The sequence below is a fragment of the Narcine bancroftii genome, chromosome 7 (genome assembly GCF_036971445.1).
Source record: "Narcine bancroftii isolate sNarBan1 chromosome 7, sNarBan1.hap1, whole genome shotgun sequence".
NCBI lineage: Eukaryota > Metazoa > Chordata > Chondrichthyes > Torpediniformes > Narcinidae > Narcine > Narcine bancroftii.
In genome coordinates, this window is record NC_091475.1 from 42,195,135 (window position 1) to 42,218,464 (window position 23,330).

General features: G+C 39.9%; 1 protein-coding gene across 1 annotated transcript in view; it reads right to left on the bottom strand.

Annotated features, from left to right (window-relative positions):
• sh3kbp1 (SH3-domain kinase binding protein 1) overlaps nt 1-23,330 on the bottom strand; it is a 172,686-nt gene that overhangs the window by 79,938 nt on the left and 69,418 nt on the right. Inside the window, exons 5-6 of the mRNA XM_069889811.1 lie at nt 2,530-2,659; nt 1,982-2,175 (exon numbers count right to left, since the gene is read on the bottom strand). Coding sequence (XP_069745912.1) covers nt 1,982-2,175; nt 2,530-2,659 — 324 coding nt within the window. The remainder of the gene's footprint in view (nt 1-1,981; nt 2,176-2,529; nt 2,660-23,330) is intronic.

Sequence of the window (23,330 nt, forward strand, 5' to 3'; positions counted from 1 at the left end):
TCATTCCCTAATGTAAGATTCAGTATTACATTCTCTTGAGTTGGTACCTCAATATATTGATTTAGAAAACTTTCCTCAACACATTTGGCAAACTCTAAGCCATCCAGCCCTTTTACAGCATTGGAGTCCTGGTCAATATGTGGAAAGTTAAAATCTACTAATACAAAATTATGTTTCTTGCAGCTATCTGCTATCTCTCATTGAGGCAAGGTCTATAATACAACCCCATGAGTGTGATCATTCCTTTCCTGTTCCTCAGCTCCATCCATATAGCCTCAGTAGACAAGCCCTCTGGTTTGTCCTGTCTGAGCACAGCTGTGATATTTTCCCTGACAAGCAATGCTACACTTTCCCCTTTCATCCCTTCCACTCAATCTGCCTTAATCTGCAGTCTGAACATCTTTCCTCCTTTACACTATCTGGTCTGGTCTGGCACTCTGGTTCCATCCCCCTGCAAATCTATTTTTCCTGGAATAGCACAAGGATATTAGTCCCCTTCAGATGCAAACCATCCCACTGGTACAGGTCCCATCTTGAAAGAGAGTTCAATGATCCAAAATCTCAAGCCTTCCCTCCTGCACCATCTGTTTAGCCACATGTTAAGCTGCTGTTGAATGTTAATTAATTTGATGAGTTCATGAGTCTAATCAAGTCTCAATACAACAGCTTTTTCTGCTACACTTTTTTTATTGGTATTAATAATCCAAGAATCCATGAGCCTTCATTGTTAAATATTATAATCGTAAACTATCTCACCAGAATCCAAAAATCTTAATTCATTTCTTATGAAAAATAGTTGAGTGAGCTAGGCCTTTCTCTTTCAGACAACAGAGGATGAAAAGTGATTTAATAGAGATGTATACGATGATGAGGGAATAGCTAGAGTGGAGAACCGCCACCTTTTCACCATGGTGGCAATGGCAAGTACCAGATAGCATCTGTTTAAGGTGAGTGGAGGAAACTTTAGGGGAGATGACAGAGGTAGTTTTTTTTAATATGAATACACACATGGATGTAAGAAAAATGGGGGGGGGGAGGGTGTGAGGAAAGGTTTAAATTGATCATGGAATAGGTTTAAATAGGTCGGCACAACATTCTGAGTTGAAGGGCCTGTTCAGTTTATACACACTCATCATTTGGATAATATTCTGATTGGCACTTCCCACATCTAAAGTTAATGTACTCTTCATTGCCAGCCAGAGTTTTTGTTTACTTGCTTGGTATGTTTTTTTGCTATGTAACTTCCTGTAGCCTCTGCTTCCTCACTTCTCTGCAAACCTGGATCATCCACTCTTAAATTACATATGCTTATATTTTTCCCAAAATAATTTTATTAAATATCTTCTAAAAGCTCTCAAACATTCAGAAATACTCTTCATCAACTGTATTTTTTCCTTGAAATACTGACTCAAGATGTGAACTGCCCTTCAAACACACGGTGACTCTCTAATCACCTATTAACTACACAATTACATCTCTTGTAATGTCATATTGACTTTATCACATCTGATGTTATGCTGACAGATGTCCAGTTGTCTGGTTTCTAAGACTTCACTCTCTCTCCCATATACAGATGTTAATTTTTAAATCTTTAAAGGCACAATCCATAACATGAAGAGTTTTGAAACATTATGATAAATCTATCTACTGTTTGCTCTCCAAATTCTTAGAATACCCTGCATTAGAAATCATTATATCCTGGAGATTTGTCCACTTAAAAGTCACATTTCATCATATCATATTTACTGCTTTTATTTACTACTGGTATTTTTCCCCCTTCTTTAAGGTGAAAACAAAAAATAAAGAAAAACACGCACATGCCTGCTATTTTCTTAATTTTTCGACAGCTAGATCCAGGCATAACTTTCACCATTTAAAAATAAACTTTAGGGAATACAACAGTGCCTAATCTCACAGAGAATGCATTGAATTCAATTACAATATGTAATTTATTAAAGAAGATAGAAAGTGGAAGTTTTACCTTGTCAATAGTGCTATTATCAAGCTCAATTTCCATAGATCTTGGTCTTAGTTTGATAGGTTTGTCCTTAAAAATGTCTCCGAAGCCAAAACCTTTTATCTTTTTTGGCTGAATTTCTGATGCTATTGCATCATTTGATCCATCTGTCTTTCCACTAGGTGCATCCTGTTCAGGACTTCCTTGGTCTTTAATATCTTAAAACAAAATTAAATGCAATTTGTACATGAACACCAACAGCCTATATGGTACTCAAATAAAAGCATTTAGATTTAAATATTGAATCTAATTTTTGGAACAGTCAGTCATTTCAAGCAGATGTCATTCATGATCAGAACAAGAACATCATATCTTCCACAACCTATGAAACAGCTTCAGCAACACACCATGTCAAAGCTTTCCTTTCTTCCATCACACAGTGCAAACTGCAGCCAAAGAAAACCATCTTATTTGGATCTCTCCTTCAATGACAAACCCAGTAACCCACAAACCAATATAGTAAATCTTTGCTGTAATTCTTCAGTAAGACAATATTTTTTTCCTGAACATACCTGGTTTTGATGTGGTATCTTCTCGAGTAATGACCACTTCCTCGAGTTCTTCTGGAAGCTCCTTGATGAAATTAGAGGGAAACATACCAGTTTTTCCATTGAGGATACCTTCCCACCAACCTTCCTCAACCTGAAATAAAACACACACACTCACACAATGCATTTTAAAATGTAACATTTGAGAAACAAAGTAGATTTTTTATTTTAAATAACAAGGTTAGATTAAACGAACCAGCCTCAAAACTCCTTGGAGACATTGCTTTATAAAATGATATAAACAAAATACAAGGATTGGAATTCAGCCATACACTGAAAAGAACTTGAAACTTCTCCAGAACAGAATCAACGGTTTCACAGTAACAAACATTTAACTGTAGTCTCACCCATACACTGTTATGATAATTAATTAACATATACCCAAATGCATTTGCTCTGAATGGATTTAATATTTTTTGATTGAAATTTTGTATCAAATACTTAACATGTCAGAAAAATGTTAAGGCAGGAATGAAAGTGGAAGAAGACAAATTGTAGCCTACAAATAAGCCAAGTTCATTAATACAACAGTAATTTGATCTGTATTCCCTATGGACCAGGGTACATGGAAATTGGATACCATGAAATTACACTTGAGTGCATAATTTTCTTGGAGAATTTTTTTAAATTTATGTTAAAAATCTGTGCTCTATTGCAGGACAGAAATTTCAAATATCCTGTTCTCATTGTTGGGACAAAAAGAACAGGGTTTCTTTGGGATTCAATAAGCTTCAAGTTAACCAAGCTTTCGAACAGGTTCGCACACCGAAGGGAGAGGGAAGTTATGGTTGACTGGCAAGGGACAAAAGGCGACTCGGGGGGGGGGGGGGGGGGGAGACACTTGGGGTTAAGGGAATTTTAGATGTGGGAATGGTTGAAATATTTTATGTTCTAGAAGTCTTGTCATACAGTGTGTTCAAAAAAAGAAAACTGAGAAATGGAAATGGGGAAAAGGAGAAAGGAGGTGGTGAGGAAGCGGAAATGAGATGTAAAAAAGTATGAGATGACCATGTTGAACTATATTACTATAAATATTAACGGAATACATAACCAAATCAAAAGGAAGAGGCTATTAAATTTACTGAAAAAAAGAAAAAATAGAAATAGCATTCATGCAGGAAACACATCTAACTGAAATGGAACACAAGAAATTAAGGAGAGACTGGGTAGGGCACGTAATGGCAGCAACATATAACTCAAAATCCAGAGGTGTAGCTATATTAATCAATAAAAATGTACCAATCAAAATAGAGGAGGAAATAATAGATCCAGCAGGGAGATACGTAATGTTAAAATGTCAGATATATCAGAACTCTGGAATTTGGTCAATATATATGCACCTAATGAAGAGGATCAAAAGTTTATGCAAGATATTTTTATGAAGATTGTAGATAAGCAGGGGAATATATTGATAGGAGGGGACTTTAACCTTAATTTGGATTCAAAGATGGATAAAACTGGACAAAAGACTAGCAGAAAGAACAAAGTAGTCAAATTTATGGTTAAATCAATCAGGAACTAATACAGCTAGAAAGGGAAAGAGTAAGTACAGAAAAAGAACTCGCAACAAGGGAAGATGCAACAAAAAGAAGAGAATTGGCAGACAAAAAAATAAAATATGAAACATTACAAACGTATAAGGTGAAGAAGAACATAATGAAAATAAAACAGAAGTATTACGAGCTAGGAGAAAAAAAATGCACAAAATACTGGCTTGGCAGCTTAAAACAGAACAAGCTAAAAGAACAGTATTGGCATCAAGGAAAAAGGACAAACAAATTACATATAACCCAACAGAGATCAATGAAAACTTTAAGGAATTCTACGAGCAATTATACCGAACTGAGAACGAAGGGAAAGAAGGCATAGATGAGTTTCTAGCTAAAATTGAGCTACTGAAATTCCAAGAAGAGGCACAAAACAAATTGATAAAACCATTTGAAATAGAGGAAATACAAGATATATTAAAAAAGCTACTGAACAATAGGACGGACTCCCAATAGAATTCTATAAAACATTTAAAGAGTTACTAATTCCTCCTCTCCTGGAAGTAATGAACCAGATAGAAGAAACACAAAACATGCCAGATTCATGTAAAACAGCAATAATTACAGTAATACGAAAGACAGGGAAAGAGCCACTAACACCAGCATCGTATAGAGCAATATCTCAACTTAACTCAGATTATAAGATAATAGCAAAACTATGATCAAACAGATTGGCTGACTGTGTACCAAAAATAGTAAAACTAGATCAAACTGGATTTATTAAGGCAGTACAAGGAAATATGATGCCAACAGTGGCTGTTGCTTTAGACGCAGAGAAAGCCTTTGACAGGGTAGAATGGAATTATTTATTCAAAGTATTACAGAAGTTGAACCTACCAGAGAAATATATTTACTGGATTAAAGCATTATATATGGGTCCAATTGCGAAGGTGACAGTAAATGGATATATATCGAACCAATTTAAATTAAGCAGGTCAACTAGGCAGGAATGTCCACTATCTCCCTCACTGTTCGCTTTAGCAATAGAACCATTGGCAGAACTGATAAAAACAGAAAATAAAATAAAAGGGATAAAAATAAAAGAGAAGGAATATAAAATCAGTCTATTTGCAGATGACATCATAGTATACTTAACAGAACCAGAATTATCAATAAAAGAATTACATAAGAAATTGAAGGAATATGGAGAAATATCAGGGTACAAGATCAACGCAAATAAAAGTGAAGCGATGCCAATGAATAATGCAGATTTCACAAAGTTTAAAAAAGAATCATCATTTAAATGGCAAACACAAGCAATCTGATACCTAGGTAATAGACTAGATAATAATCTAGGCCATCTATACAAATTAAATTATAAGCCATTAATGAAGAAATTACAAGATGACTTAGAACATTGGAAAGATTTACCACTAACACTGATAGGAAGAGTACATTGCATTAAAATGATTATCTTCCCAAGGATACAATACCTATTTCAATCATTACCAATTCCCTTAACAGAGAAATTCTTCAATGAGCTAAAGAAAATAATAAGGTAATTCTTATGGAAAAGGGGGGGAAAACCGAGGATAGCGCTAGATAAATTAATAGAATGGTACAAACAAGGTGGTTTTCAGCTACCAAACTTTAAGAATTATTATAGAGCAGCACAATTAAGATATCTATCATATTTTTATCAAACAAGGGAAAAACCAGATTGGACCAGGATAGAGCTTTATAAAATAGGGGAGAAGGTACCGGAACATATACTTTATAAGTGGGATGCAAAACTGGTGCAATATAGAAGTTCACCAGTACTGCACCAGCTGCTCAACATTTGGAAGAAGATTCACGGACAAAGGAAAAAAACTAATTACCAACTACCAAAATTATTATTGATGCAAAATCAACTAATCTCTTTCACAATAGATAACCCTTCCTTTAGAGAATGGGAGAGAAAAGGGATTAAGAGAATAGAAAATTGTTTTTTGGGAAATAATTTATTATCATATGAACAAATGAAGTACAAATATGGAATAACTCACAGTACAATGTTTGTATACCACCAACTGAAAACCTACTTCAAGGACAAATTAGGAAGCAGACTGAGGTTACCAGAAAGAAGCAGCTTTGAATATGTGATTACAGACACAATGATAATTAAAAGATTTATAATAAACATGTACATCAAGCTGCAAGAGAAAGAAAATTATGAAATAAGCTGTAAACCCAAACAAAAGAGGGAACAAGATCTAAACATAAAGATAAAAAATTAAATATGGGCAAAGCTATGCTCCGGAACTATGAGAAATACAATAAACACGAGGTTACGCATGATACAATATAATTGGTTACACAGGCTATATATCACTCCCCAAAAGTTAAATAAATGGGACCCAACAGTATCAGATAGATGTTTTTGCTGTAAGAAGGAAACAGGAACAATAAATTTGGACATGTGAGAAACTGGAAAAGTTTTGGGAAGATCTAAATCAGATATTAAATAAAATCACAAAAAGCAACATACCAAAAAATCCATAAATCTTTCTTCTAAGCAATACAAGAAGTAAAGAATTAGGCCTCAAACTGGATGATGCACAAAAAAGATTTATTATGATAGCCTTAGCTGTAGCAAAAAAATGTATAATGTCAACCTGGAAATCAGAAGAGAGACTGAGAGTACAGCAATGGTACATGGAAATGAATAAATGTATTCCATTGGTAGAAATACATACAATTAAAAAATTTAGTCATATTATTTGAACAAATTTGGGAACTGTACATGGAACACAACAGAGAGGGCCTACCGCGGACTTCCACCCCCTAAAATGATAGAATGAGAAGACGAAATGAACTGACACAGTGTGTAAAAGTAGATGACACAACTTTCTTGTTTATTTTCATTGTCTGATGACATTGTTTAATGGGTTTATTGTATTGTCTATGTTGAACGTTTAATGGGTTTGGAGTGGGGTGGGAAGAAGAGAGGGAAGGGAAGGGGGGAAAAAGGGGAGAAAATGACACTGTGTATATTCAAGAGGGAAATGTTTGTGTGTATTTTGGTTATTATGGTTCATAGTGTGAAAAATTTTAAAAAATTTTAAAAAGTTAACCAAGCTTTGTTCACAAAGGGAGATTGGAAAGTTTACAATAATTTTTAAAGATCAAAAACTGCTTTAGTTTAATGCCAAAATGTAGCATTCATGATTGTTGATCAATCTTAAATCCTAATTTTCTTTGATCATAGAGGATAGTCATTCTGACCATTGGCAGATCTTAGAGCAACCACACTTTTCCAATAATTTCCCTGAAGCCCATCCCTCTCATAAGCCATTTAGCACCCTCTTAAGCTCCAATTCTCCTAAAATCTATCTACTACAGGCAACTTACAATAATCCATGCAGCAACAGGAAGAATTTGCGAACTCCACGCAAACAATATAGGAGGTCATAATAAAACTCAGGTGACTGAAGCTGCCTCACAGTAGTACCATCTCTGCAGCACTATGTTAGATTCTGTAAAACATCTTGTTAAAATCCCCATTGTCCATATCAAAACTCATTACAAAATTCAGTTACACAGATGCACCCTTCTACCAGCAAATCCATGCTAACAACCCAACATGCTCCTTCAGATTCAATTGTTCCCCCTCAGTTTTTTCTGAGAATTTACCTTCCACATATTTTAGAGGAGCATTTATATTTGTCCCTTTCTTTTTTTTTTAAAAAAAAAGCAGAGCGATACCAATAGTCAAAATCTTTCATGGAAATTATCATCAAAGCCTCTACTATTTCCACTCTTGCTTCATCTAATACTGAGGGATACATTTGATTGATCCAGGTGATTTAACCATTTTTAATTATGCTCAATCCTTCAACATCTCTTCATCCTCTGTGTACCATTTCCAATATTTCAGACTTTGTTCTGAATTACAATGCCCAAGTCACTGTCCCCTTGTGGAGAGGTGCACAAAATATACATTCAACACTATTTACAGGCATAGGCTATCTTTATAGCTGCTAATAACCTCCAGATCTGCTTTTGTTATTTTCTTCCCCTATAGGTAATTTTGAAACATTTTTTTTTCCCAATAGTTATCACTGTTTCCTTTTCTTCTGAATTTTACTCTTGCAATTTCATTGATGAAGGGTAGAGCAGTAGATATAGTGTATATCGTTTTCAGTAAGATATTTGATAAGGTTCATTCAGAAAGTAAAGAGGCATAGAATCCAACAAGGCCTTGTTTTATGGATACAGAATTGGCTTGCCCAAAAGAAGGCAGAGGATGTTTGTAGATAATTCGTATTGTCCATGGATCAAGTGACTGGTGGCATTCTGCAGGGAACTGATCTGGCATGCCTCCTCTTTGTGTTTTTTTTAAATAAATGATCAATAGTTTGGTTTAGAAAGTTATGGATGACAGAAAGGTAGGTAGTATTATGGGTAGTCTAGATTGCCAAAAGCTACAGAGGGACAATGATTGGATACAAAGCTGAGAAGAGGCAGATGGAGTTTAACCCAGAAAAGTGTGGTTCATTTTGCTAGGTTAAATTTGAAGGCTGTATATAATACTAATGGGAGGACTCTCAGAGCAGTGTAGAGGAACTGAGAGATCTTGGTGTCCATGTACACAGGACATTCAAAGGTGATGCACAGGTTGATCGTTTTGTTACAAAGGGCTATGGTGTGTTAGCTTTCATTTAACCGTGGGACTGAGTTCAAGAGCTGTGGGATAAATGTTGCAGTGATGCAAGACCCCACTTGAAAGATCATCTTTAATTCTGGCTACCGCACTTTAGATGTATGTGAAAGACATAGAGAGGGAGTAGAGGAGACTTAGAGATTGGAGAGCATGGTCTTTTCTCCTTGAAATGATGAAGAGAGGGATGGCCTGATAGAAATGTATAAGGTGAGAGGCATTGATCATATGGATGGTCAGAGGCTTTTTTTCTATGGCTGAAATGGCTAACACCAGGAGGCATAGTTTTAAAATGCTTGGGAGTAGAAACAGGTGGAATGGAAGAAGCAAGTTTTTTCACACAGAGTGGTAGATGCATGGAATGCACTGCTGGAAATAGGTACCATAAGATCTTTTCTAATAGTTACACAAGACTGAGAAAAATGGAGGGTTATGCACAATGAGCTGAAGTTAGTTAAACAAGAAAATCTACAGACACTGTGATTGTAGTTCATAGAAAAATACCAGAGAAAGCCTGCAAGTCATACAACATTCTTCACACAGCAAAGTTAAAAATACATAACCAAAGTTTAGGGCCTCAGCTCTTCATCAAGGTTTGAGCAAAATGCAGGTAGGCACCTGAATAAAATGGTGGGGCAGGGGGGCAGAGGAAGTATCACAGCCAACAGGGTGAGTACAAGAGAAAAAAGTTGAGGTGAGAAAAGGAGGGGATAGCTCTTTGAATGGAGGAGAGCAGGAGGAAAGGAAACAGAAGGATAGATAAAAGAGAGAAACAGGGGACAGGCCTAACAGAAAACAGATAAGTTTATGTTAATGCCATTTGACTGGAGATTTCCCGAAAGAATATTATGTGTTGCTCCTTCAGACATGTCAGCACAGGAGTGGGGCATAGAATTGAGATGGTTGGTCACCGGGAGATACCCACTATTACTGCAGCAGAGCTAAAGTGCTCAGAAAAATGACCTCCCAGTCTGTCCGATGTAGAGAAGACCACAATGAGTGAACCGGATGCAGTTGATGACCCTCTCAGATTCATGTGAAGTGTTGCTACACTGGGAAGGACTGTTTGGGACACCAAATGGTGGTGAGGGAGGAGTGCAAGCGCATGTAGTACTTCCTGCATTCACAGGGTTAAGCATCAAGGGGGAAATTAGTGGGAAAGGATGAGTGAATGAGGGAGTCACAGAGGGAGCAGTTTCCTTGGAAGGTGAAGAGGGGAGCAGAGAGAAAGATGGGTCTGGTGGTGAGATCACATTGTGGGTGGTGGAAATTGCTGATTTATGATGGATGTGGAACCTGGTTGGTTGGTAAGCAAGGACAGAGGAATCCTGTTCTTGTTTCATCTATGGCCAGAGTGGGCCAGGGCAGATGTGTGGGAAATGGAGGAGATACAGGTGGGGCCAAAGTTAATGATGATAGAGGTGAAGTCACATTTGTTTTGAAGAAGGAAGACATTTTGGATTATTTGGAATGGAAGATTTCATCCTGGGAGCAGATGCAATGGAGACGGTGGAATTGAAAGAAATTAATAAAATCCTGAAAAGGGGACAGGGTGTGAAGCAGTAGTCGAGGTAATTGAGAAAGTTGGAGGGTTTTTAGAAAATGTCTGTAGAAAACCTGTCTCCCGTGATGGAGACAGAGAGAGATCAAGAAAGAGAGAGAGCCACTAGAGATAGACCAAATGGATTTCAGGCCACAGTGAAAGTTAGCAGCAAAGTGCATAAAGTTGATGAGCTCATCATAGAAACACCAATGTCGTCATCAATGTAGTGGTAGAAGATTGCAGTAGGTTTGTAGCATGGATTGCTCCATATAGCCAACGGAAATGTAGGCATAGTTGGGAGGACCCATGCAGGTACCCATGGCTACACCTTTGACTGAGAAAAAGTGGAATGAGTCAAAGGAGGTTATTGAGAGTGAGAACACATTCTGCCAGGTGGAGGAGGGTGGTGATGGAGGGAGACTGGTTGGGTCTGTTGTTGAGAAAGGAACGACATCTGCGTTTTGCTGCAGATTTCTATGTTCTATTATTTCTCCCAATTTCCTGTATCATTGAGCTCTCATTAGCAGTCATTTTGTGCAAGCTTCCCCTTTTTCGTTTATTCCACCATGATGTGCAACTTTGTCTCTGGTTATGCTGTCCTCTTCTCCCTCTGCATGCGTCTCTCTTTCTGCAGATCTTGCCTTTATCTTACCCCTTAATTTGGCTTTGGTGTCTCAGATGGTCATTCCAAATATCAAATTTAGTCAAGTGAGTGTACATCTTACTTACTCTCCATTAGTCTCGTGGAGGAAACATACTTTCTCCAAATTCTCAAACATCCTTCTGGAATTCAAGATTATGTTTAGCCTCATGCTGACCCTTTCATCTCCTCGAACCATTCCTAAAGTGGCACATCTCTTTATTACCTACTCCTGTACTCAATATTTTTCTCTCTCTAACTTTTCTTCCACCCTACCTCCAAATAGTTTTTTTTTCCTATACCCTGCTTTTTACTTCTAACACATTCTGTCCAGCCTACGGCCATACTAGCCTGAAAACGCCCGATCTTGTCTAACACATTCTGTCCTATCACCTCTGGGTCCCTCTCCAGCTTCTTTCAAAGTTATCGTCAGAGTGCACACATGACATTACATACAACCCTGAGATTCTTTTTCCTGCAGGCCAGGCAGAATTTCTACTTATTGGTAACTGTACTGTAAAATGTACTCAATAGGAAGGATATGTATTTAAAAAGAGAAATAGAAACAAGAAGGAAGTGCAAACAAACTTTGCAATAGAGAAAATAAATAATGTGCAAAGCAAGAGTCCTTAAATGATTCTCTGATTAAGCCTATTGTTTAGGAGTTTGATGGTGGAGGATAGTAACTGTTCCTGGGCCTTGTGGCAGCACTGAGAATACAGTGTGTGCTGGGTGATGTGGATTTTTGATAATCGCTGCTGTTCTTCAACAGCAGCCTTCCATTCAGATGTTATCGAGTGCGGGGAGAGTTCTGTCCATGATGTACTGGGCTGTGTCCACAGTCTTTTGTGGGGCTTTCCACTCATAGGCATCTGTGCCCCCATATCAGACTGTGATACAGTCACTTGGTATATTATCCACTACATATCTGTAGATGTTTGCCAAGGTTTCCGATTACATACTGAACCTCTGCAAAACATTAATAGTTGGGTTTCAGAAAAGGTCCTGAGATCATGACTCAGAAATTTAAATTTGCTCTCACTTCTGATCCCCCAGTGATCACTGGATTGCACATCTCTGGTTTTCCCTTCCTAAAGTCTACAATCAGTTCCTTGGTCTTGGTGGCATTGAGTGAGAGGTGTTTTTTTGTGCATCATTCAGGCAGGTTTTCAATCTCCCTCCTGTAGGCTGATTCATATCCTTTTTATACAGCTACTACAGTGGGATCATCAGCAAAGATGTAAATGGTGTCCGATTGAGCCACACAGCCATAGAGGCAAAGCACATAGAGTAGTAGGCTAAGTACACGGCCTTTGGTGCTGTGTGCTAATGGAGATTGTGGAGGAAGTTCTTGCCAATCTGCACTGATTGGGTCTAGAGGTGAAGAAATTTAGGACCCATTTTCATAGTGGGGTACTGAGGCCCAGGTCTTGGAGTTTGCTGAGGGGGTGATGGTATTGAATGGTGAACTATAGTCAATAAGGAGCATACTGATGAATGCACCTTTGCTCCCCATATGTTTGAGGGTTTTGTAAAGAGCCAGTGAAATCTACCATGATTGTCCAATTGTGCACTGATGTAAAAAAAAAATGCTTGAATATATTTTAAGCTTTTTGTGTGCTTTGCACACTTCACATTTGTCTGTCCCAGAGTCGGTTAAGGTAGCTAAAGCCTCTATACATCACTTATTTAAATCTATTACCATATTTTACCACATATAAGACCCTCCTTTTTTCCTTAAAAAAAAGCCCCCCCCCCCGGGTCTTGTTCGCGAGGGTGACATTTTGGAGAGCATGGTATGCCGCTTGGTCCTGGTATCAGGGAGGGAGGGATACCCCCAGGGCCTTGGGCACCATTTAAAGCCATCCCCCTAACCCTAACACCCCCTAAGCACCACCACCCCTTACCCTAACCCCCCCCCCACCCCGAGTGGCGCCGGCGCTGCTACTACTATCCTGAACATAGAAAGAACACAAATCTGTTCATCCTAGCATTCGCCCTCAATCAAACGATGCCAAATAAAACATGGCGGCCACCAAGGCCTGGCATCAAGAGATCCGGCCTACTTGTAAATACACTAAAAAGTGGACCCGCTTGCTCATAAATACACTAAGACATGTACACTAAAAAAATTTAAATTCTTAATGTTCCCTGCTGAAATGGGGGAGGGGGGTGGGAAGAGGTGTGGTCTTACATGCTGTCAAAAACAGTACTCACATCCTTGAACACCCTTTCAATCTTACTTCCTTCCTGGTCTGCTTCTGGAAAGAAACGACCAATGAGCGACCTACTCCACTCACTCAAAGCGCTCATCTAACCAGAGGCAAAACTGCACATCAGTTCTGCAACAAAGGCCTTTCAAATAATGATTTTCATGAACTAAGATGTAAATTGCACTTTGATGGTAAGACCAACCAAAAAATACAGTATTACAAAGCCCTCAAGCAACTGAAGGATTGAGCTTTCACTCCAGCTCTCACGGAACTAATCTGGCTCCCTAACATTCTGTTCCCTGGCCTACTTAATGCAACAACTTTTACTATAAATTGGACAGTAACGATTAATGCAAAGCAAAAAGTAATTTCCTCTATACACAGCAGTACTAAAGCAAACAATAAAGTTCCTACATTTGTTTTTTTTTTTCTTTCGGTATTTTCAGTACTTGAATAATAACAAATACAATTCAGGCAGAATACATGATGTCCACCCAAATAATTCATAAGCAAACATAATAACTATCCTCTTTGAACTTTCATGAGTTTGAAGATAAAACTTCAAATAAAACTCATGAATTGTCTTAAGCAAACCTACAAATTCCAAAATTTATGATGCACAAGTCTGAAATCATTAAACATGAGGCTAGAATTGGAGGCCAGCCAGCAGGTTCACAGTGATAGTTGAGGAATGTATTTCCAAAACTTTCCACATTAATAATGGAACAAGCTGGATATCATAGGTTTTTTCACTCTCACTGTCATCATCAGAAATAATCCATGGCATGGGGCCACATAAATTTACCAACAGGCTCCAATCTGCTGTTGGAACTCAGTTGATGAAGCAGGTTCAATGGGGGGGGGGGGGGGCGGCGAAAAAATGGTCAACATTTAGTGCTGAAACCCTTCATCAGAAAAAAAATGGTTGACATTTTCATGAAGTCTTGGCTTGAAATATGGACCATTCTCTTTCTCCTACTAATGCTGCATGGCCCATTCAGCTCCTCCAACAGATTGTATTTCAGATCGCAGCATCTGCATTCTCCCCTGAGTCTCTAGGTTAATACCTGGCTCTTCAGCTTTGTACCATAACCTGACAACGTGAATGTGATCGCTATCCAAAATTCAAAATGTGACTGGAGCTAGGAATCTTTTATTTTAAATTCTCTTAGTTTGTATTTTTTATTACTTATCCACAGTTTATTGCAACAAGTTAAATTGTTTTTAAATATCTTTGATTATCTGGGCAGCCAAACCCCATCAGGGCAGTCCTGGGGCAGGGGTGCAAGATGTGACACCTGGAAACCCAGTAATCAGTCATTATGGACGAAGACGTTGAGATTATCCACAGAGGAGCAGTTAAAGGTATCATTACTTTTACCAGATTGATTTAACTCTGTTTCATATCCTCATCTAATTCAGACAGCTTCCAAAAAGAACTAATGGAAAAAAAAATACTGCCAGATTTTAATTCCTTTTTTGCTTGATACAGTGAGATAAATTATAACATGGACAAGAACTTCAAATTCCTTGGTATCAACATCTCCAAGGATCTGTCCTGGATCCTGCAATCATGAAGGTTGCCAGTATCTTTACTTTGTGAGGAGTCTGATGAGATTCTGTGCATTACCGAAGGCTCTCGAAAACTTCTACAGGCTTACTGTGGACAGCATTCTGGCTAGTTGCATCACTATCTAGTATGAAAGTGCCAACGCTCAGTACAAGAAAAATCTCCAGTGGGTTGCTATCTCAGCCTGTGACATCACTGGTACCACTCCATCAAGGACATCTACAAGAGGCGGTGTCTTAAAGAAGTAGCCTCTATCATCAAGGACCCTCACCACCCAGGCCATGCCCTCTTTACTCTGCTACCATCGGCAAAAAGGTACAGGAGCCTGAAGACGAAAACTCAGTGGCACAAGGACAGCTTTTTCTACTGCCATCAGATTCCTGAATGAATAATGAACCACAGACAATACCTTACTTTGACACTTTCTTTTTCTTGCATTATTTTAATTATTTTGCACAGTGGTTTATATAAATGTTTGCACCGTGAGGTTTCTGTACAACCTGTCGCATGGTTGGGTGATTGGCAACTAAACCAGCTCCACCACCAGGCTTGCTTGGTATGGAGGGTGGCTAGACACCTGCAGGATGAACAACAAGACCTGAAGATGTTTCCACAAAACAACAAATTTTGTGACAATAAATTCTAATTCTGTCAATTATTATTTTGATCAAGGTTTCTTTTATTGTCACGCAATAATACATTAAAAATGTAACATACTTTAACTTTTGTCTGCCCAGCACTCCTCAATAGGAGAAAAAGAAGCAAAAGAGAGTCCAAGTCTGTGAATTTGTCTCCAGCACTCCTGCAACCTTTGCAGTGTCAGAGTCCTGTTCGATTAACCGGCAACCCAATTTCCAATTCCAAACCTCCAACACGATCAGGAAACCTTCAACACCAGCAGATCTTCAGGAGCCCTTCTTGCCCTCAGCACACTCTCGAATCCAAGCTCCAATACCTGGTTTCCGTGAGCCAGTCTCCAACAGCTTGCAGCCCATGCAAGCTCCCTGACCTTGTTGCCCGTAGCCTGTGTGGGCCCCATTTCTGAAGCTAGTCTGCTGCTACCCAGATTCTGCAAACCCTTGTAACTGCTGACGTGCACAGGTTCCACCATCTTGAGCACTGACCTCACAGTTGCCGGATATTATTTACAAACACCACTGGCTCCTTTAACAGGCCATTTTAAGCCCATTTGGAGCCACCAGCATTACGACCAGGTGGCTAAACCTTTAACTCTGCAGAGTGTGAGTGTGTATTAATGCCCAGAGCACAGAATCCAATGGATTGGAGAGAAGAAAGGATGCACAGACTGATATCTAACAACATCAAACATGAATTAAACTATCTATTCATCTCTGTCAAAGAATCTGTAAACATTTACCAAATCCTCAGTATTTCTGTTACTTGGCTTAAGTTCTGTGAGGACAGGGGGGTTGGATAAAATTTGATGAACAGAAGGAACCACAATTAGAAATTTTATTCCATTTGGAAACATTTCTGTTGTAAAATTTTAGCTACTTGCACCCTTTTCCACATTAATTACCTTTAAAATCCTTTTGAGCAAATCTCTTTCTAATGAAATTGGGACTGTTTGATAGAACTATTGCAATGTACAATGAGGCAACAAATATTAGATTTTTTTTTCAAACACACACACTACTACCTTTAGCCCATTGAAACACTTCAGTAAGGTTCTTAGTGCATTCCTCCTCCTCCTCCCCCCCACCCACTGAAAATTAGTCATAACAGATTATTTCCTTCCTCACAATTAGCAGAAACAAAATTGTTCCACAGCCTAAATACTTGTAATTGGAAACATATTGGGTAAGAGAATACAGAAATATTCTTTTTGTCTGTGGAAAGATAATCTTTACATCTTACACCAATGTTGGGCTGCAAAAGATTTTACACTTTTAAAACACAATTACAATTAAGAGTTAGAAAATATCATATAAACATCAGTAAAATTTCAGTGCTGAATTCAATCATTTTGTACATCAAGGTTTGCATAGTTTTGATTTAAAAAGTAATTCAGTTTGACGGTCAGTCAGAGGTTGGATGAAAAAAACCAAATATTTGTTGCCTCATTGTGCATTCTATCAAATAGTCCCAATTTCATTAGAAAGAGATTTGCTCAAAAGGATTTTAAAGGCAATAAATGTGGAAAAGGGTGCAAGTAACCAAAATTTTACAACAAAGATATTTCCAAATGGAATAAAATCTATAAATTATAATTCCACCTGCTCACTAAACTTTTCCAAACCCCTTTCCTCACTGACCTTAAGCGAAGTAACACAGAATAATATAACTATTTACAGAAGAAATACTGAGGACACCTCCTAGAATGCTTCCACCAGCGTTGTCTCCGCTCCATCCTCAACATCCATTGGAGCGCTTACATCCCTAACGTCGAAGTACTCGAGATGGCAGAGGTCGACAGCATCGAGTCCACGCTGCTGAAGATCCAGCTGCGCTGGATGGGTCACGTCTCCAGAATGGAGGACCATCGCCTTCCCAAGATCGTGTTATATGGCGAGCTCTCCACTGGCCACCGTGACAGAGGTGCACCAAAGAAAAGGTACAAGGACTGCCTAAAGAAATCTCTTGGTGCCTGCCACATTGACCACCGCCAGTGGGCTGATAACGCCTCAAACCGTGCATCTTGGCGCCTCACAGTTTGGCGGGCAGCAACCTCCTTTGAAGAAGACCGCAGAGCCCACCTCACTGACAAAAGGCAAAGGAGGAAAAACCCAACACCCAACCCCAACCAACCAATTTTCCCCTGCAACCGCTGCAATCGTGTCTGCCTGTCCCGCGTCGGACTTGTCAGCCACAAACGAGCCTGCAGCTGACGTGGACTTTTTTACCCCCTCCATAAATCTTCGTCCGCGAAGCCAAGCCAAAGAAAAAGACTGAGGACACTGCACAAGTAAAAAGTTTTCAGATTCTTTAACAGAGATTAATAGACAGTTTAATTCATGATTTATGCTGTTAGGTATCAGAACGTGCATCCTTTCTTTCCTCCAATCCATTGGGTTTATTGGATTCCTTGCTCTGGGCATAACATCACAACTCTTTTGCAGAGTCTCTTTTCAGCTCATTGCAAACCAAAGCCCTGTTCCAGTTTTTACTTTAAAAGTGAATTTTGGCAACACCATGTGTTGAATCCAAAACAATTCTAGAGTTTGAATGATGATGAAAACACAACACAAAACAGCTCATGATCTAAGACTAACAAGCTACCTCAGAGATCTTATGGGGCAGGAAAGCTGACAAAAATCATGAGCCATACTTTAATGCAACTCATTTTTGCTTTTCAGATTTCTGTGAGTAGAGAATGGAAACATTCATCTAGAATTTTAGTAAACGTGTTCAACTGTTCATCTATTATCTCCTTAACAAAATCAAACTGAAGGCTTGAAAAATTCACAGGAAGTTCAAATTATTTCAGTATGAATGACCAAGGCGTATGTCTTGCGGAAACAAAGTACCATTATCACAACTGGCACCTCCTATCTGCTTTGTGTCAATCAGAGCACTGAAAGGGACTGATTCAGAACTACGAGAAGCCCCGAGTCATTAGAGCAGCAAAACTGTATTTCGTCATAATCAATCAGTAACCTGAATCTGGCATACCATTGTTTTCAAGTCTTAGCATTTGTATGGTGACAGAAGAACCAGGGATATGTGCCATCCACAATATGATCACAGTTATTTTCAATCAAGAGATGGGACTCTTTCTTCACTCCTACCTACAGATATTTAAGATACATTTAAGACAAGCACTGGTAAGAAGAGAGTCAAGAATGCTCACCTTTCTTGCTAGATATTTTTTCTAGCCTCAAACCTGCAGGTTATGTCCTCAAAGACTCAGCCAGTGGAATCAACAGTTACGCTTACAAACCACCCAGAATAACTGATCTTGATTCTTTTTCCAGGTGGTGATTAACATGGAATAATATTTATTCATCTTAAGGATGATGGTAAATCATCTTCAGGAGAGTTCCTTGCTTATGATACCAAGGTACATCAGGTGTTCAGAGTTAGTTCTTTTAAGAAACAGGGCTATTCTCTCTTGACTGTGTACATCACCTCTCATAAGTTTGTTTTGACAATGGATGATGGGGGACTCTGGAACATCACTTGAAAAGGTACAATTCTGTTTGAGAAACTATGCAAAATAGTTGATTGACTAACCTCAAAGACAAATGAACCATTTCTGTGAGAGTCATTAGAGGTTCATGAAGAAATCTTTGCAACAGTATCTCGGTTATTTCTTTGTAGTTTGCAAGTCTGTGTGCACTATTTCGTGGAGACTTGCCTCAGGGCCCTAAAATTTTTGGCAAGAAGGTAGGGGGATGGGAGATAAATTGCAGACAGGAATTCTCCAACCAAATGCCCCTACTGGAAAATGCTTTAGTAAAAAGATGATGCAGGAGGGAGAACTTCAGATTTCTGAATCATTAGGCTCTTTGCATCTGAAATGAAGGGACTAATATCCTTACAGAAAGGTTTGCTAGTTTGGCAGGGGGATGGGAACCAGAATGAGAAGGCAGAGAATAGATTAGATCAGCATTTCCCAAATGTGGTTCCATGGAAGCAAGAGGCTCTGTAGAAAGACATAGGGGTTCCGCGGAAGAAATGACGGAGTAATAACAATTTGCACGGGTGAAGCCAGTGACTGTGGGCCAGAGTTGGCGCTGTGCCATTGCAGGGCGTGACGTGCGTAGAAGTTTTGGGGAGCTGGCGGTGGTGGCATGAAGATCTGTGTCATATGAGTAATGGGAGGAGCCAGCAGTATCTGATGTGGTCAGGGTGGCCCAAACTGAAGCAGGGAGTGAAGGGCGGCCTGGACCATGGTGGGGAGCTGATGGAGGCAGGGGTAGCCAGGCCTGTGGTAGAGAACGAGGGTCACCAGGGGCAGCCTGGCCCCATAGCAAGGAGCAAGGGGTAGCTTGGGGCACAGCGGGGAGCAAGGACCAGTGGGGCAGCCTGGGCTGCAGCTGGGATTGCCTTACTAAAGCTCAGCCTAGGGCCCGTGTGGTAGTTAATCTGCTACTGGTGAGTTTATTTACTTTCTTACTAAGCTTGTGTATATACCAGGTCCTTTAAACTGTAATTGGCGATTGGAGTTCTGCAATTTCCAAGTGCTTCCCTAAAGGGTTACGCAAGTTAAAAAGTTTGGGAAGCCTGGATTAGATGGTGGAAAATTTGATGCAATGTGTATCGAGTTTGTTAGGAAAGACAGGCAGTGAAAGAAGAATAAAGGTGGTCAGTTGGAGGGTTTGAAGTGTGTTTATTTCAATGCACGAAGCACTAGGAATCAGGGAGATGAGCTAAGAGCATGGACCAGTATGTGTAATTATGATGTTATGTCTATTACAGAGACTTGGTTGATCCAAGGACAGGATTGGCTGATGTAAATTCCCAGTTTAGAGGTTTTAAAAGAGATAGGGTGGGAGGTAAAAGGCTGGGGTGGGGGGTGGGTAGGTGTGTGGGATGAGCAGAGTAGCATTACTAATCAGGGATAGAATCAGAAAGAGAGGACACGACACTGTGGCAGCATTGTCTACTAAGTCAGACAGTGGATGTCAGAAATAAGTAGTAAGTGATCACTATAGGCCCCCCCAAATATCCCTCAGGAGATGTAGGAGCAGATTGGGGAGGCACAGTTAATGTTGCAGTTCCAGTGACAGTGATTGGGACTTGGATTCAAATCCCGGTCAGTCTGTAAGGAGTTTGTACGATCTCCCCATTTCTGTGTGGGTTTTCCCTGCGGACACTGGATTCCTCTCACTGTTCAAAAACGTTCCGGGGGTTTTAGATCAATTGAGTGTAATTGGGCAGCATGGGCTGTGGGTTGAAAGGGCCTGTTACTGTGCTACATGTTTAAATTTAAAATAAATAGGCAGATTTTGGAATGGTACAAAAATGACAGTTGTTGTTATGTAAGATGTCACCTTCTCAAATATTGACTGCAATCTCCATACTGAAAAAGGGATAGATGGGGCAGAGTTTGTCAGGTGTGTCCAAAAAGTTTTCCTGGCACAGTCTGTGGACCAGTCGACGAGAGGAGAGGCCTTACTGGATCTTGTACTGGGTAATGAACCTGGTGACAGACCTCTAAGTAGGGGAGCATTTTATGAAAGTGACCACAACTCCCTGATGTTTAGCATAGCTATAGACAAGATAGGAGTAAACAAAATGGTAAAGTGTTTAAATGGGGTAGGGCTAATTCAGCAGGAACAGGGGAGACCAAATTGGAAACAGATGTTGTCAAGGAAGGGATTACTTGTGCGGGGTTCTTGATAGATATGTCCCATTGAGTATCATAAGGGAACTGTGGTTGACAAAAGAGATGAGACAACTAGTTAAGAGGAAGAAGGAAGCATATAGAAGGTATAGGAAGTAAAGGACAGGAAGGGCTCATGAGAATTATAAGGTAGCCAGGAAAGAACTTGACAGAGGACCAAAGAGAGTTAGATGGGGGCATGAGAGGGTCTTTGCAAATAGAATTAAGGAAAACCCCAAGGCATTCTATGCATTAATGAAGAACAGAAGGATGAAGAGCGTGAAGGTAGGACTGCTCAAGAATAAAGGAGGCAACATGTACATGGAAGCAGAGGAGATCCAAAGTGAATACTTTGCTTCAGTGTTCACCAGAGAGGGACCCTGGACATTGTGAGGTCAGTACAGATCAAGCTTATGTGCTGGAGTACGTTGAGGTTATGAAAGGAGAAGTGCTGAACCTTCTTAAAAACTGGACTAGGTATACCCCAGGTTACTACAGGAAGCAAGGGAAGAGATAGCTGGGGCATCAGCAATGATCTTTGCATCTTCTCTGGATGCAGGGAAGAGATAGCTGGGATGTCAGCAATGATACTTGCATCCTCTCTGGTCGCAGGGAAGGTTCTAGAGGATTGGAGAATGGCAAATGTGTTTCCCTTGTTTAAAAAAATTAATAGGGTGAATCCTGGGAATTAGAAACCAGAGAGTCTCATGTCAGTGATGGGCAAACTATTGGAGAGAATTCTTAAGGACAGGATTGACAACCATTTAGAGAAATACAGATTTCTCAGGGATAGTCAGCACAGCTTTATGAAGGGTAGGCCATGCCTCATGAGCCTAATTGAGTTTTTTGAGAAAGTAACAAAAGAAATTTATGAAGGTAGAGTGGTAGATGTGTATATAGACATTTGACAAGGTCCTCCATAATAGACTCTTTCAGACAGTCATGAGCCATGGGATCTATGGAACCTTGAATGTGTTGATTCAGAATTAGATTGCCTGCAGAAAGCAGAGGGTAGTAGTAGATGGAAAGTACTCTGCCTGGAGGTCAGTGACTATTGGAGTTCCACAGGGATTGGTTCTGGATTTTGCTCTTTGTGATTTTTATCAATGACCTGGAAAAAGAAGTAAAGGCATGGGTCAGTAAATATGCAGATGACACAAAGGTTGTAGATGTTGTGGATAGCATAGAGGGTTGTCGCAGGCTGTATCAACTTGTTGTAGGTTAAACCTTTGGACAGAAAAGTAGCAGACTAAGATCAATCCAGATAAGTGTGAAGTGATACATTTTGGAAGTTCAAACTTGAAGGTTGAGTACATGGTTAATGACAGGATTCTTAACAGTATGGAAGAACAGAGGGGTCTAAATCCAAGGATCTCTCAAGATGGCCACTCAGGTTGAAAGGATAGTGAAGAAGGCTTATGGTACACTGGCCTTCATTGGTTGGGGATTGAGTTCAAGAGTTGAGGTAATGTTGCAGCGCTAAAAATCTCTCATGAGAACACACTTGGAATATTACATTCATTTTAACCTCATTATAGGAAGGATGTGGAAGCTATGGAGAGGATGCAGAGGAGATTCACCAATATGTTTCCTGGATTAGAGAATGTGTCCAATGAACATAGAGCACTGAACAGGCCCTTCAGCCCTCGATATTGTGCCAACCCATGAATTCCTTCTTAAAAAAAGAACTTTCTTTTTTCTTTGGCTTGGCTTCGCGGACGAAGATTTATGGAGGGGGTAAAAGTCCACGTCAGCTGCAGGCTCGTTTGTGGCTGACAAGTCCGATGCGGGACAGGCAGACACGGTTGCAGCGGTTGCAGGGGAAAATTGGTTGGTTGGGGTTGGGTGTTGGGTTTTTCCTCCTTTGCCTTTTGTCAGTGAGGTGGGCTCTGCGGTCTTCTTCAAAGGAGGTTGCTGCCCGCCAAACTGTGAGGCGCCAAGATGCACGGTTTGAGGCGATATCAGCCCACTGGCGGTGGTCAATGTGGCAGGCACCAAGAGATTTCTTTAGGCAGTCCTTGTACCTTTTCTTTGGTGCACCTCTGTCACGGTGGCCAGTGGAGAGCTCGCCATATAACACGATCTTGGGAAGGCGATGGTCCTCCATTCTGGAGACGTGACCCATCCAGCGCAGCTGGATCTTCAGCAGCGTGGACTCGATGCTGTCGACCTCTGCCATCTCGAGTACTTTGACGTTAGGGATGAAAGCGCTCCAATGGATGTTGAGGATGGAGCGGAGACAACGCTGGTGGAAGCGTTCTAGGAGCCATAGGTGATGCCGGTAGAGGACCCATGATTCGGAGCCGAACAGGAGTGTGGGT